We start from the raw sequence: 17448 nt of genomic DNA on the forward strand, positions 1-17448 counted from the left end.
AGTGTGAACATGGCCGTACAGTTGGCAACCCTGCTAATGCTGGCTGCACCGCACTATAACTATAGGTTCGTCCAACATTTTATTGTGTATAGGAGCCCCGGATAATTGATTGTTGGAGGAGTTAAGGATTCCGCATGTACGATTTAAGATTGCTAATCCTTTTGTTCTCTTTAAAACACCAATCCAGTGTTTTTTTATATCTCGGTGCTGGAGTAGAGCTACTAATCTGTGGTACCTGACCCTAGTATTATACTTATCAGCTGCCATCTTCAGCTCTTCCTAGCACCACTCCGGTCCCGATCTGCCATCTTGTGACCGCAACTTCTGACTGACCGGAAATCAGAGATAACGGTTACAAGCTCTAAATGCAAGTCTATGAGAGCTTCAATCTGGACTCAATCTGGCTCTCATAGATTTACCTTGCGTTGTGACTTCTGGTATTCTCTAGTAAACACTGAAGTGATCCGGCAGGTCCTAACTTGCTGGAGACCAAAGCGGTGCCAATAAAAGATGAAGATGGTGGCTGGTAAGTATGAGAATAGGGGCAGGGAACTTAGTAGTACCACTGTAGTTCTTTTGTACTTCTTGCAAGTAGCCCTTGATAAGTACTATTTGTAGTTTTTGATTACCATCTTTGTTTTTCACACATTTGGTGACTACTCTTGGTTTTGTCCTAAGTAGTGTCTTACGAAATAAAACGAGTGGGTTGTCCAGTGAAGGGACACATCTGGAATTGGCCTGGCCATTTCTGTTATACATAATAGCATTTTGTGACTTCTCGCGGTGTTTTTGTTCCGGCATAGTCCGCTGGTGTTGTGTTATCTTATCCTCCGCACTACACTCTGTGTCTGTCAGTGGGTCGGTTTTATATTCCTGGGATGGGGATTATGGAGGCCAATGTTGGGGTCAAGCTACACGGTGAGAAGTAGGTGGAGAATAGCGCAGCTGCTGTCTAGTAATCCTTACAGACAAATATAGCCAGCCATTATAAAGTTTAATGATGAACAGTAACATAGTAACATAGTAACATAGTTAGTAAGGCCGAAAAAAGACATTTGTCCATCCAGTTCAGCCTATATTCCATCATAATAAATACCCAGATCTACGTCCTTCTACAGAACCTAATAATTGTATGATACAATATTGTTCTGCTCCAGGAAGACATCCAGGCCTCTCTTGAACCCCTCGACTGAGTTCGCCATCACCACCTCCTCAGGCAAGCAATTCCAGATTCTCACTGCCCTAACAGTAAAGAATCCTCTTCTATGTTGGTGGAAAAACCTTCTCTCCTCCAGACGCAAAGAATGCCCCCTTGTGCCCGTCACCTTCCTTGGTATAAACAGATCCTCAGCGAGATATTTGTATTGTCCCCTTATATACTTATACATGGTTATTAGATCGCCCCTCAGTCGTCTTTTTTCTAGACTAAATAATCCTAATTTCGCAAATCTATCTGGGTATTGTAGTTCTCCCATCCCCTTTATTAATTTTGTTGCCCTCCTTTGTACTCTCTCTAGTTCCATTATATCCTTCCTGAGCACCGGTGCCCAAAACTGGACACAGTACTCCATGTGCGGTCTAACTAGGGATTTGTACAGAGGCAGTATAATGCTCTCATCATGTGTATCCAGACCTCTTTTAATGCACCCCATGATCCTGTTTGCCTTGGCAGCTGCTGCCTGGCACTGGCTGCTCCAGGTAAGTTTATCATTAACTAGGATCCCCAAGTCCTTCTCCCTGTCAGATTTACCCAGTGGTTTCCCGTTCAGTGTGTAATGGTGATATTGATTCCCTCTTCCCATGTGTATAACCTTACATTTATCATTGTTAAACCTCATCTGCCACCTTTCAGCCCAAGTTTCCAACTTATCCAGATCCATCTGTAGCAGAATACTATCTTCTCTTGTATTAACTGCTTTACATAGTTTTGTATCATCTGCAAATATCGATATTTTACTGTGTAAACCTTCTACCAGATCATTAATGAATATGTTGAAGAGAACAGGTCCCAATACTGACCCCTGCGGTACCCCACTGGTCACAGCGACCCAGTTAGAGACTATACCATTTATAACCACCCTCTGCTTTCTATCACTAAGCCAGTTACTAACCCATTTACACACATTTTCCCCCAGAAAGAAGTACAGAAAGGCAATCCACCCACAACACCCCAACGCTTGTCTGCAGAATCCCTCTAGATTGTTCTTTGTATTTATTCAGGGTGTGTGCCGAGGAAAATGGAAATGTTAATCGTACATCTACCGTGTAACGTTTGCTCAGGTAGAGGTAAACCACACTGTTCTTACTGTGGTCAGGAATGTCACAGGTTTTACTTTGTTCTGTTTTCCATAGATGTGCCCATGTGTATTTATAATCAGACTGCATGCAATTCAGTGATGATGATGATTATTGCTTTGTGGGTATATAATATCAGCGCTGTTAGCTCTATTCTAGCAATCTCACTGCAAAGGGGCCATTTTCTATGCATTGCATGCTGCATTATTATTCCGCTGTTTTCCTATTCTATATTGGCATGTTTTGGGGTGTATTTTTGGGGAGGTTCAAAACGCTAAAGCCACATGTTTGCTGTAAGTTAATCAGAAATAAAAGATTTTAAGCAATATTTTTTGTGTGTGATTTCACAATTTTTGGGTCCTTTTTTTAAATGCATCATGCTCCAAGTATCACATCAGGCTTTTTCCAATCGACCTGTCTTGAGTATAGGAAAAAAAGAACACATGTCCAAGTTAAAAAAAAAACAAAAAAAAACCTCTCCCAAATAATGTTTTTAAAAATAAATTAATCAAATTAATGACATTTTTTTATGGCAACAAACAAACAAAACACTGCAAGGAAATAGTATGCAAGAAAACCTAGAGGTATGTGAACAAGCTATGGATTTGAGTGAGGAGAGTCTGCTGTGTGTTACAGTCCTAGTGTTTTGAATAGTGTCAGTAGTGTGAGGTAAAAGGGCAGCACAAGAAGGCCAGGTTCACATTAATACATTACTCTCCACCAAGCATTTGTGACGCCCAGGAGACCGGGGTACCCAGCACCGGACCAATGGGGTTTGTCTCTTGAGGGGGATGTCACGGGTGGCTTGACCCGGTGCTGTGGTCTCAGGCAATGCACAGTGTAAGGGGTATCGTGAGGGAACAGGCACTTACTTGATCAGCAGCAGGTTCTCCCAGCGGTGATGATCCCGATCCTGGATAGATGGCTATTGTCCAAATGAAAGACTGAGGCACTGAAACGTTTAACCAGTTTACTTCAACATAAAGGGATTTACAGCCAGTCCTGTCACCGGAGTCTGTATGGGAACTCTGAGTTACTTTGACCCTGCCGGGGTCTTCACCTCTTATTGTACGCAGTTTCTATGTGGCCCTGCTGCTGTATGTGAACTGGCTGCCGGCCCAATCTGTCCCCTCCGGGTCCTGGTTCGACGGGCAACCCGAGTCCTTTTATCGGCTTACCCCCTCCAGGAGTACCGCTGAACTCTGTGTCTGTTGCTGCGTCCGGCCCTAGTGAAGCTGATATCACCTCACGTTTTTCCGGTTGCTGTATTATATATAATGAATACAGCCACGGATCCGGTATCCGTCTTTGCGCCTGTTCTGGGTAGTGATTAATGCTACCCGGTTCTCACAATGTCCTTTTTCTCTGTCCCTTTTCTCCTCAGGCTGGTGATTTGGGCCTGGAAACCGTCATAGGGCTGTTAGAAATTCAGCTGTATGACCTCTCACTTTCAGCTCCTTAGCCCAACTGCCAGTTCTTCTCTCAGACCAGAATGGATCAAGGGGAGTCTCTGGAGCTCCCCCTTCTGGCCGGAGGTGGTAGTGCAGTCTTGCTATTTTAGTATTTGTATTTAGTGTCAGTAACTATTTTTGTGGCAAATACCCCTAGGGGTGCCACATTCCCCCTTAGTTAAGAACAGTACTCCGGGACTGTGGGACGATAACATTTTGAAATAACAATTAATATGTACAGAGTCTTAAAAATGAAAAGTTACAAAAACCACTCAAGGAAACAAAAATAGAGTTCTGTAAAAAGTCACTTCAAATAGCGTCCATTAATACAGTTCTATCCTTGAAGGTACTAGGAAAGGCACTGCACTTTGTGTCCAAGAATTTAGTTCCATTTTTCCAACGGAGTTACCAATATAAAGTCTAAAGAAAGTTCAAAAAGAGCAAAAAGCAAAGTTCAAAAAGCAGTCTTTCCGGAGCTTTGATTTAGTGCCTCCGGGCTGATAAAAAGTTCAAGAATATGCAATAAGTTCATACAGACAAGTCTCTGTAGGTACTGGGCTTAAACGTTGCAGAATGATAACAATGACTATAGTTTTATAGTTGGTAATCCGCATACCTGGCCGGTAATTGACCCTGGGTACTACGCTGTGATCTACGTAATAGCGGTGTCTCTTCATGTGGTGTACTACTGTCTACTGCAGATGTAGTATCTGCCCGCTCTGCTAAAGATAATTCCACGACTATGGAGTTGGCAAGTCCACCGTGAATGGGATTACTCTGATCAGGAATCTGTTCTTCCTGGCCTGGAACCTCCCGTAGTACGGGGTCAGCCTCTTCCTGTCTTGGGACTTCTGGTATTGGGTTCGGTGTTGGGTAAAAGGCCACCATGGGAACCACTACTGCACCATGGTATGTTAGTAGGGTTTTGGGAAAGTCTCCTATACAGGTGTGATACATTTCCTCTTCTTTTTCCTTTACTGGTTGGACCTGCATGGGTTGAATAACTTCTGGTTCTGGCTGGACAACTTCTGGCTCTTTCAATGCTTCCGGACATAATTTAAGATTGTCTCTTGACACTAGTACAGATGTTAAGCCTCCGTTTTTGCTAATGAGACACATTTTAGGATTATCCATTCTTGTTGGTAAAACTGTGTAGGGTACGGCTTCCCACTGATTGTCTAGTTTATTGGTTCGACGATTTCTCTTGAGCACTTGGTCACCCGGTCTTAATGGGGTCGCTAGAGCATTCTGGTTGAAAGATCGCTCTTGTCTTTCTCTAGTTTGCTGAAGGCTTCTTTCCACACTCTCTTGCACTTGGCGATACTGCTTTTGCCGTATGATATCCCAATTGGAGTCTTGAACTTCTGCGTCTGGTTTCAGAATTCCCATTTCTAGATCGATTGGTAATTGGCCGGGTCTTGCACGCATAAGGTAAGCTGGGGTGCAGTTGGTGGAGCTCACCGGAACATGATTATACAGATCCACCAAGTCAGGCAATTTCTCTGGCCATTGATTCCTTTCTGTCTCAGGTAAAGTCTTTAGTAGGTCTATTACAATATGGTTCATCTTCTCGCATAAGCCGTTTGTTTGTGGATGATAGGCCGTCGTCCGGATCTTTTTGCAACCATACATATTACAGAATTCTCTGAAGATCTCTGATTCAAAGGCTGTACCTTGGTCGGTGAGAACCTGTTCTGGATATCCATGGGGTCTACAAAAGTACGTTTGGAACGCTTTGGCTGCTGTTTTTGCTGTCAGATCTTTTACGGGTACTACTACCAAGAAGCGTGAATAATGGTCCACGATGGTCAAGGCATAGACATAGCCGGACCTGCTTGGTGTCAACTTCACGTGGTCCATGGCTACAAGTTCAAGTGGTTGTTTGGTGATTATGGGCTGCAGTGGTGCTCTTTGGTTCTTTTGATCGTTTCTTCTGAGGTTGCACGGGCCACAATTTCTGCACCACTGTTCGATTGATTTTCTCATCCCGACCCAATAAAATCTTTCTCTTAGAAGTACTTCTAACTTTTTCCAACCGAAGTGACCAGCACCATTATGGTAAGCTTCGAGGACCATCTTCACATCTTGTTTAGGCACAATAATCTGCCAAACCAATTCATGTGTTTTCGGATTGGTGTACCTTCTACAGAGCTTCCCTTGATACAGGAACATTTTGCCTCTCTCTTTCCAGAGTTGATGCGTCTCTTCTGGGGCATCCTCATCGGGATATGCACTTTGCTCAGTCAACAGTTCCTTCACCAACTTCACAGCTGGATTGCTGTCTTGGGTGTCAGCCCATCTATGGTGTGCTAACGGATTAAAATTCACCTCTTGTTGTTTCTGATAGGTACTTGACTGATGATGTTTTGCCTTGGGATGATGGAAGGCTGGTAGTTCAATTTCGTCAAGCTCCCCCGTTTCCTCTTCTACATCTCTCAAGTGTGGCATCCGGGATAGGGCATCGGCATTTCCATTCTTGCGACCTGCTCGATACTTGATTATGAAGTTGTAATTAGATAACCGGGCTATCCATCGCTGTTCTAACGCACCCAATTTGGCTGTGTCCAGGTGGGTCAACGGATTGTTGTCAGTATAGACAATAAATTCTGCAGCGGCCAGATAGTGTTTGAAACGTTCAGTCACAGCCCAAACTACTGCCAGTAGTTCCAATTTGAAGGAGCTGTAATTTTCTGAATTTCTTTCAGTAGGCCGGAGCTTTCTACTTGCAAAGGCGATGACTTTCTCCCGACCTTCTTGCTTTTGTGACAGCACCGCTCCTAGTCCCACGTTACTGGCATCAGTGTAGAGGATGAAAGGTTGATGGTAATCTGGGTATGCCAGAACCTCTTCTCCGGTTAGTGCCTTCTTTAGTTGTTCAAAGGAGTCTTCCCTTTCGTCGTTCCACTGAAAAGGAGGGTTTCGGTTTGAAGGTTTCTTCGTCTGCCCTACCAAGGCGTCTTGCAAGGGTGCTGCCAACTTGGTAAATCCTTTTATAAATCTGCGATAGTAACCCACCAATCCTAGGAATTGTCTCACTTCTTTTGCGCTGGTAGGTCTTGGCCAATCCCTTATGGCGCTTATTTTCTCGGGATCTGGTGCTACTCCCTCCGAACTCACGATGTGTCCCAGGTACTGTACCTTTGGCTTGAGAAGGTGACATTTGGATTGGTTGACTTTCATGTCATACCTGGATAAGGCTTCGAACACTTCTGCCAGGTCTTTTAAGTGTTGTTCGTAAGTCTTTGAGTAGACGATCACATCATCTAGGTACAGGAGGACGGTCTCGAAGTTCTTGTGTCCAAGGCAGCATTCCATCAGCCGCTGGAAGGTACCGGATGCGTTGCAGAGTCCGAACGGCATGCGATTAAATTCACATAGACCCATTGGTGTGGTGAATGCCGTCTTTTCCTTATCTCTCTCAGCCACAGGGACTTGCCAATACCCGCTTGTTAAGTCTAAGGTGGAAAAATAATTAGCAGATTTCAAAGCAGTCAAGGACTCTTCTATCCTAGGCAAGGGGTAGGCGTCTTTATGGGTGATGTTATTAATCTGACGGTAGTCTACGCACATTCTCATGGTTCCGTCCTTTTTTTTGACAATCACTAGAGGGGCCGCCCAGGGGCTACAGCTGTCTCTTATTACCCCGGCCTGTTTCATCTCCCTCAGCATATCTTTTGCACACTGATAGTGAGCGGGCGGTATGGGTCTATATCTTTCTTTTATTGGGGGATGGTCACCGGTGGGGATTGTGTGTTCTACCCCTTCTATCCGTCCGAAGTCCAATGGGTGTTTACTGAAGACTTGTTCATATTCCGTCACTAGCCTATACACCCCTTGTTTTTGATGGGTAGGTGTTGAATTTATGCCCACGTGTAGCTGTTGGCACCAATCCTCCAATTCTCCGTCTGAGCCGTTGCCTTCCACCTGACAGGTTGGTTCTAAGGGCTCAATGGTTGTGATGGCATTGTTGTCAACAGTATATAGCTTTGCCACTGTAGCATACCTTGGCAAAGTGACCTCTTCCTCTCCACAGTTCAAAAGTCGTACCGGCACTCGTCCCCAGTGTACCTCGACTACCCCTCGTGCTGTGAGTATAGTGGGCCTGCTGTCGGTGTACACTGGTTCTATTAAGGCTTGATAATCTCGTCCCTTAGTACCAATGGCTGCTCTACACCATACCAGCATTTCTGTTTTTGGTGGGATTACAATAGATGTCGGATCACTTACCCTCACACTGCCGATTTCTCCACCTGCAACTTCTACCTGTTGCCTTAACATCAATACTTTTATTTCCCTTCGGAGAACTCTCTGCTGGCAGGATTGGGTAGTTTCAGCAATTTGCTGTAAGACAGAAATAACTTCGGAAAAGCAGTTCTCTAACACATTCATTCCTATCAATACAGTTGGTTCACAGTTCCGCCGGTCAACATCAACAACAATTATACCCTGTTTCTTCAATTCTACTTTACCAATCTTTATGGTCATCTCCCTGAATCCTAGTTTCGGTACCAACTTACCATTACTGGCCCATATATCTAGTTCAACATCAGAGGGCCCTTTATCAATATCTGCATCAGCCCAGTACCTCTTATAAAGGATATACGATGTCGATGAAATCTGGGAACCTGTGTCCAGCAAAGCGTTGAGGGGAATTCCGTCCAGCACGATAGGGATAATGGGTCGTCCTCCGATGTACCTGTCGTGCCAGGGTGTTGGGCCTTGAAAGTTCATTCCTGCGAAGCGGCCCGCATTCCCAGGAGATTCCCGTTTAAATCACAATCTCGTGCAAAGTGGCCTGGCTGCTGGCAACGGCGGCAAATGGGCTGTCCATCCGGTTGGTAGCGGTCGCGGGGTCGTCCTCTCCATGTCGGGTATCTCCGGGGTCTCATCCATGGAACATCCTCTCTACAGTTTGCCAACTCCATCTTGTGTCCTCTCATCTCCTGCATGGTTTTAGCCATTGAAGCAACAACATCAGTTAAAGAGTCAAGCTTTTGTTGAAGAGCCTCATTAGTACTGGGCCCCAGGGGCTTAGCAATGGCCCCGGACATAGCTGATGTCACTGGCTCTCCCTGTTGTTGAGGTGCCTCTGCCATGGGTTGCGCAGGATCCTGATCCCGAGGTGCCTCTGCCAGCTGGAGACGTATAGCGCTCTCCTTTAATTGGGCAAATGTCAATTCAGGGTTCTTAAAAACAAGCATGCTCACATGCCCCCGGTGAGAAGGGGTGTAGAGTCCCTCAATAAATTGATCTCTTAGCAGTTTATCCGCTCCAGTGTTAAAAATGGGTTCAGCCAGTGTAAGTGATTTAAGGGCTTCCTGCAGGTTTAAGGCAAAGTGTCTCACGCCCTCATTAGCTTTTTGTTTGCAATTAAAGAATCGTATTTTAGCTTTGCTGCTGGCCGTGGTTTCAAATGTAGCTTTTAATCCAGCAAATATGCGTTCAACAGTGCCTTTTAGATCAGCTGCCCATGCTGTGACTTCTCGCTTAGCATGGCCACTTAACTGCATCATCAGGAGACTAACACGCTGAACTTCACCCACGGGGAACATGTCAAAATGGGCCAGCATCTTTTCTCTGAAATCGTCAAGGGTATTAGGCTCACCTTCATATATTGGAAGCCACGGGCCACCCGGGGTATATGGCATCAGCACCGGCATGATGGGCGCCACTCCTTGCACCGCTGCGCTACCGGACTCTCTATCGACACTCTGTCTTTCAGCTGCATTAGCGTCACCGGGTGCTGCGGCGTCTCCGTGCTGCGACATACTGTGCCCCCTTAGTTAATCCGGACCCTTCCGGTCCTCAGCTTCCGTCGGGATAGTGTAGATTCGTTCCGCTGTGCAGCAGGATTGGTTTTCCCCTTGCTCTGACGTCAGAGCGCTCAGCTTGTTGCCGCACACAATGACACGCCCCCTGCTGCTCCCGCCTGCCGCGCGCTCCGTAATGGCGGATTCTGAAGTTTTTCAGTCAGACTGGGGCTCAGGTAATGGCGTAGCCCAATTAACAGTCTCGTGCCTAACGGTTACGAGGTGATTACCTCAGGGGATGGCGGCCATCTTTACTCCATTATAACCAATGGAGAAAAGTCTCTTTCAATAGTTTTCAATTGGGAACGGAATTTTCTTTAATAAAGTCAATTTTCAAGATTTTTCATCCAAGTTTTCACAGTTTTGGGCTCCAATCACGGCACACAATACCCGGTATATGGCCTGGCTCGTCCTGTTCGTGACGCCAATTGTAAAGCCCAGGAGACCGGGGTACCCAGCACCGGACCAATGGGGTTTGTCTCTTGAGGGGGATGTCACGGGTGGCTTGACCCGGTGTTGTGGTCTCAGGCAATGCACAGTGTAAGGGGTATCGTGAGGGAACAGGCACTTACTTGATCAGCAGCAGGTTCTCCCAGCAGTGATGATCCCGATCCTGGATAGATGGCTATTGTCCAAATGAAAGACTGAGGCACTGAAACGTTTAACCAGTTTACTTCAACATAAAGGGATTTACAGCCAGTCCTGTCACCGGAGTCTGTATGGGAACTCTGAGTTACTTTGACCCTGCCGGGGTCTTCGCCTCTTATTGTACGCAGTTTCTATGTGGCCCTGCTGCTGTATGTGAACTGGCTGCCGGCCCAATCTGTCCCCTCCGGGTCCTGGTTCGACGGGCAACCCGAGTCCTTTTATCGGCTTACCCCCTCCAGGAGTACCGCTGAACTCTGTGTCTGTTGCTGCGTCCGGCCCTAGTGAAGCTGATATCACCTCACGTTTTTCCGGTTGCTGTATTATATATAATGAATACAGCCACGGATCCGGTATCCGTCTTTGCGCCTGTTCTGGGTAGTGATTAATGCTACCCGGTTCTCACAATGTCCTTTTTCTCTGTCCCTTTTCTCCTCAGGCCGGTGATTTGGGCCTGGAAACCGTCATAGGGCTGTTAGAAATTCAGCTGTATGACCTCTCACTTTCAGCTCCTTAGCCCAACTGCCAGTTCTTCTCTCAGACCAGAATGGATCAAGGGGAGTCTCTGGAGCTCCCCCTTCTGGCCGGAAGTGGTAGTGCAGTCTTGCTATTTTAGTATTTGTATTTAGTATCAGTAACTATTTTTGTGGCAAATACCCCTAGGGGTGCCACACATTATACTGTAGTTTTGTCAAAAGTCTCTACTTGTGTGTGCAGGATCCAAATGGGTTGCGTCCATTCCTCAATAAATGTAGCCTAACTAAGGCTAAGGTTCCTACAAAGATTTTTTGATGCTGCGTAAAGTGGATGGGATTTATTAAACTCTCATGCCCACTGTGCTGTTTTAATGCTGCAAAGACTGACCTGAGGTGAGTTTTTGAGGCCACAACATCTCAATTTCTCTTGTGAGTGTGCCCAGTTTAATGTGCATTTTTTTCCCTAAAGAATTGCATTAGATGTGGAAAATCTGCTTTTCTGTTGCAGAAATTCACTAAAACCGCGTGTAATCCACACATGATGTCTCAATACATTTAGAAACATTATGCAAAGTGCAAGTAGCCAAATTTAGCTATTGTAGAAATGCTGCAGAATCTGGAACACTAAAAAGTCACCAAATACTCATCGTGGGAATGTGGCGTTAGTCCTCGGCACACGATGAGTATTTGGTGAGTTTTTTACCTCAGGATTTGTAAGCTAAAACCAGGAGCGGTTGATAAATTCAGAAGTGGTGACGTGTTTCTGTAATGCCACGTTCGGTATTTTCTTCTAACTGTTCCACTCCTGGTTTTGGCTTAAAAATACTGAGGTACAAAACTCACCAAATACTCAACGTGTGCATTTGTGCATGTTGTGGATTTGAAACGCGCACCTCAGGTCAGTTTACGCTGAGTAAGAAAAAAGCATGAGATTTTATAAACCCCATCCATTTTGCTGGAAATGTAAGACCCTGTGTTTTGATGCAGTTAAAATACGCAGCGTAAAAAATCACCTAAAATTCATTGTGGGCAAACAGCGTAAAAAAACACGAGAGATGAAAGCAGCACACCAATAAATGAATGTAAGGGCAGGTTCAGATGACCCTGTATCCTCTCCTCCGAGAAAATTGGGTCGATTATGCATATCTCACTCTGATCAATCTCTGATTATTTGATCACAGTGTCAGCATAGTGTGATCCGATTCTCTCAGATGAAGAGAAGATGGAGGAAAAAAATGTTCAATCTTCACCATGCTGTCAGTGTGGGTGTAAATCTGACACATTCAGATGTCATCCGAGTGCAGTTCAATGTTTTCCAAAGACTCATTGACTTGCATGGCAGAGTGTGATCCGAATCTATCTATATAATCGTCTAAGGGGTATTTCCGTCTGTTTGTCTATCTTTCTGTCTGTCTGTAACGGAAATCTCGCGTCGCTGATTGGTCGCGGCCAGCAGGCCGCGACCAATCAGCGACAGGTTTAGTCCGGCCGTGAATTGGCCCCTCCCTACTCTCTTTAAGTCAGTGCCCCCTCCCTACTCCCCTCAAGTCAGTGCCAGTGTGTCGCCCCATCCCGGCCTATGCAGCATCAATAGTAAAAAGATATAATGTTAAAAATAATTTAAAAAATAATAAAAAATTGGTCTATTCTTACCTTCCGACGTACACCAATGCACGCGATGCTGCCGCCAGCTTCCGTTCCCAGTGATGCATTGCGAAATTACCCAGATGACTTCGCGGTCTCACGAGACCTCTAAGTCATCTGGGTAATTTCGCAATGCATCACTGGGAACGGAAGCTGGCGGCAGCATCGCGCGCATCGGGACAGCTTCGTTGGACGCCGGAGGGTGAGTATATAACTATTTTTTATTTTAATTTTTTTTTAACAGGATATGGTGCCCACACTGCTATATACTACATGGGCTGTGTTATATACTGCGTGGGATATGTTATATACTGCGTGGGCTGTGTTATATACTACATGGGCTGTGTTATATACTACGTGGGCTGTGCTTTATATTACTGGTGCTGTGCTTTATATTACGTGTGCTGTGTTATATACTGCCTGGCTGCTATATACTACGTGGGCAGTGTTATATACTGCGTGGGCTGGGTTATATACTGCGTGGCCTGTGTTATATACTATGTGGGCTGTGTTATATACTACGTGGGCTGTGCTATATATTAATATATTACGTGGGCTGTGTTATATACTACATGGGCTGTGTTATATACTACGTGGGCAGTGTTATACACTGTGTGGGCTGTGTTATATACTACGTGGCCTGTGTTATATACTGCATGGGCTGTGCTATATATTATGTGGGCTGTGTTATATACTGCGTGGGCTGTGTTATATACTATGTGGCTGCTAAATACTATGTGGCTGCTATATACTACGTGGCTGTCCTATATACTACCTGGCTGTGCTATATACTACGTGGCTGTCTGTTATATACTACGTGGCTGTGCTATATACTACGTGGCTGTGCTATATACTATATGGCTGTCTGTGTTATATACTACGTGGCTGTGTTATATACTACGTGGCTGTGCTATATACTACGTGGCTGTCTGTTATATACTACGTGGCTGTGCTATATACTACGTGGCTGTGCTATATACTATATGGCTGTCTGTGTTATATACTATGTGGCTGTGTTATATACTATGTGGCTGTGTTATATACTACGTGGCTGTGCTAAGCGCGACGTATATACATACATATTTTAGAATACCCGATGCGTTAGAATCGGGCCACCATCTAGTAGCAGATAAAACTCGTGTATGTAGCAATTTTTTTTTTTTCGTTGGTCCCGGGAAAAATCTGATAAGTACACGGGTCCATGAAATATCATTGGGTCCGGTTTAATTTGATGTTTTGACGTATTGCACTGGGACTGATAATACGATCATGTGTACGAGCCCTGAATGTGATTTATTCCGCCACTTGAAAATGGCGGCTGGGAAGTCTAAATTGTTGTATGTCTCTGTACTAATTTGGGTTTCATAAATCTTCCCGTTCATTGATTGGAGTGCTTCTTTCATTTTTCTCTGCATTTTTTATTCGTAGGACTGTGAATAAGATGTGACAAAATCTCATGCACATGCTTCGAAAAAAATCTGCAGTGAAAATTAGCTGACGCATTGGATATGAAATTAGGAGATTTCGCCTTTCCTTGGATTGTCTTTATTGTTTTACTGCATAATATATGTTTTTCACTTTGCATTTGTAGAAAATACCTGAAGACTTAACACTAGATGCCTTACTAGAGATGAATGAGTTAAAAGTGAAAGAAACCATGAAGAGGTATGGAGCTAGCACAGAAGAGTGCTCTCGGCTGAATGGAGCCCTTACCTGTTTAAGGAAACTAGCGTGGCCAGGTAATTCTATCTTATGTACCGCACTTTATATCATGATGCATATGGTGTGTTAGTATTGGGAGTCATGTAGAACATTTAGCAAATATGCTTCTATTATTAAAGGGACATGCCACTTATCACTGCCCCAACCACAGGCAGCATGTTGTGGATGGAGCTCTGCCCTCAACTGTTAGGCCTCTTTCACACGTCAGTGTCTCCAGTACGTGTGGTGACAGTTTTCACATGTACCGGAGACACTGACACACGTAGACACATTCAAATGAATGGGTTTGTGCACATATCTGTGTTTTTTAATGAACTATGTGTCCAAGTGACCCACATGTAAACATGTCCATTTTCCGTAGACGTGTCCCGCACACGTGCACACAGAGAACACACATTGATGTCCTCCATCTGAAATGCATCGGCATCGGGAAAGAAGCACTACTTTAAGTGCTGTTACCCAGCAGCAGGTGCGAAAGACGCTCTCATCATTCTCCCCTACTCTGCCGGCGATCGCTAATAACAGTGACAGCAGGAGCGGATGATCAGGGTATTGCTCAGCTGCCACCTGCAATATAACGAAATAAATGATTGAAAAACCCGACGTGAGTTCTCCCCTATTTTCTTGAACCAACCAGGCAAAACTCACAGCTGTCAGCTTCAGCAAGGTTGGTTATCAAAAATAGAGGGGTCCCCACGCTGTATTTTTTTAAATTGATTTAAATAAATAATTTAAAAAACAGTGTGGGATCCCCCCTTTTTTTGACAACCAGCCTTGCTAAAGCTGACAGCTGGGGGCTGGTATTCTCAGGCTGGTAAGGGGCTATTGATATAGGCGCCCCCCAGCCTAAAAACAGCAGCACGCAGCCACCCAGAAAAGGCTCATCTATTAGATGCACCAATTCTGGCGCTTTGTCCGCCTCTTCACACTTGCCCTGTAGCGGTGGCAAGTGGGGTTAATATTTGTGGGGTTGATGTCACCTTTCTATTGTCAGGTGACATCAAGCCCACGGCTTAGTAATAGAGAGGTGTCTGTAAGACATCTCTACATTACTAATCTTATAGTGTTGTGTTAAATAAAGACACAGCCAGAATAAAATCTTTTAATTGAAAAAATGACACAGACTCCTTTAATATTCTCAATTAAACTACAATTACGACAACCCCTAATTTCACCAAAGCCCTCGATCGCCTGTAATAAAAGTAAAATAAAAAAACAACAATATACCATACCTGTCTGTCTTTCTGTCCCACGCAGTAATCTGTGTCTGGGGGCTAAATCGTTTTCAACCTGGACCGTACCAAGATGCGACCATCCAGGCTGAGAAACACTGGTGAATGAGCTGCTGAGAGCGCAGCATCATTCACCAGTGATGACATCATCGAGGCCAGGCTGAACTTAGGTGACCTCAGGACCATGGGAAAATGCCAGTGGTGATGTCACCACTGGTGAATGATGCTGTGCTCTCAGCAGCTCATTCACAGTGGTTCTCAGCCTGGACGGTCGCACCTTGCACCATCCAGGTTGAAAACTATTTAGCCCCCAGACATGGATTAAGGTATGGGACAGAACGATGGACAGGTATGGTATATTGTTGTTTATTTATTTTATTTTTATTACAGGAGATCGAGGGCTTCTGTGGAATTAGGCGTGGTCGTAAGTATGGTTTAAATGAGAATATTAAAGGAATCTGTGTCTTTTTTCAATTAAAGGATTTTATTCTGGCTGTGTCTTTATTTAACATATAACTATAGGATTAGTAATAGATTAGTGTCTTATAGACACCTCTCCATTACTAAGCCTTGGGTTTGATGTCACCTGACAATACAAAGGTGACATCAACCCCACAAATATTAACCCCCATTTGCCACAGCTACAGGGCAAGTGGGAAGAGTCAGGCAAAGTGCCAGAATTGGCGCATCTAATAGATGCGCCTCTTCAGGGCAGCTGCTGGCTGCTGTTTTTAGGCTGGGGGCCGATATCAATGGCCCTTTACCAGCCTGAGAATACTAGCCGCCAGCTGTGAGCTTTAGCAAGGCTGGTTGTCAAAAATGGGAGGAGATCCCACGCCGTTTTTTAAAATTATTTATTGAAATAATTAAAAAAACAGCGTTGGGACCCCTCTATTCTTGATAACCAACCTTGCTGAAACTGACAGCTGAGGGTTGCAACCCCAGCTGTGAGTATTGCCTGGTTGGTTCAATAAAATAGGGGGGAACCCACTTCGAGTTTTTGATTAATTTATTTCGTTATATCGCAGGCGGCAGCTGAGGAATACCCCGATCATCCGCTCCTGCTGTCATTGTTATTAGTGGCAGCAGGTGTCAGATGATGGGAGTAAGAGTCCCAAAAGCCCCCACCTGCTGTCATTGTTCGAACTTTAATATAACTTTCATTATTCTCCTCTGATCGCGCCGATCACCAGCAGAGCAGGGGAGAATGATGAGAGCCGTCTTCAGCACCTGCCACTTACTGTAGCGCTTCTTCCCCAGCGGCTGTCCATATGGTACTGATGTGGCACACGGGCGGCACATGGTTGCCACACGTGTGCCACAAGTATTACATTCACAACAAACGGACACACATTCACAGATATCTCCGGTACCTGGAAGGCCGTGTTAGTTCACATGTTCAGTAAGTCTGTTGAAGACCTACATGCTTGTCATAATGGCACTCTGTTGAAACCTAGTCTGTGGCTGGGCATCAAAGGAGACCGTGATTTTTGCCATATACAGCAATAATGTGTTATTGTTGTATATATAACACAATCGGACAATCAATGGTTAAAACTCCCTAAAAGCTCTCTGCAGCCAAAAAAAAGTTAAGAAGAACATAAAAATTTTAATAAATCTTTTTTCCCCATTAAAACTAAAGGTGTCAAGACAAGGAAACAAACAAAGGAATCCTGGACTCACTGTGACGCTTTTCATACTTTTTGATTTACTCACAATCAACACTCAGCCACAGTACTAAAAAAATATACTGCAAAAAAGTTATGTATGAAATAACCATTGAGGTATTAGCAAATAATGTCTTTTTCAGGCGGATTTTGCCTGAAACCTGACTGAAAACACGCTAAAAACAACGACAAAAGAAGGAACATTTGGCAAATGATTCGCTGTGCACATGTTCCTTTTTTTGTAAGCTATTTAACTGCCTAAGGCTTCGAAAGCCGAGAAACAGATAAAAGAAGTGACTTTCCACTTGAAAGTTGCCACTATGTTATACAGTGGGTCCGGAAAGTATTCAGACCCCTTTAAATTTTTCACTCTTTTTTTAATTTAATAAATGGCTGCAATGAAACAAAGTTTTTTTTTTCTTCTCACTAATGTAAACTCTGCACCCCATCTTGACTGAAAAAAACGAAAATATAGAAATTTTTGAAATTTGTTAAAAAAGGAAAAC

The 17448-nt window shown here is 44.4% G+C and overlaps 1 protein-coding gene across 2 annotated transcripts in view; it reads left to right on the forward strand.

Moving 5' to 3' along the window:
• KSR1 (kinase suppressor of ras 1) overlaps positions 1-17448 on the forward strand; it is a 313042-nt gene that overhangs the window by 203408 nt on the left and 92186 nt on the right. For both annotated transcript variants that reach the window (XM_069757808.1, XM_069757809.1), the window contains exon 3: positions 13913-14060. In XM_069757808.1, the coding sequence (XP_069613909.1) occupies positions 13913-14060 (148 nt within the window). The remainder of the gene's footprint in view (positions 1-13912; positions 14061-17448) is intronic.

The sequence above is a fragment of the Ranitomeya imitator genome, chromosome 3 (genome assembly GCF_032444005.1).
Source record: "Ranitomeya imitator isolate aRanImi1 chromosome 3, aRanImi1.pri, whole genome shotgun sequence".
Taxonomy (NCBI): domain Eukaryota; kingdom Metazoa; phylum Chordata; class Amphibia; order Anura; family Dendrobatidae; genus Ranitomeya; species Ranitomeya imitator.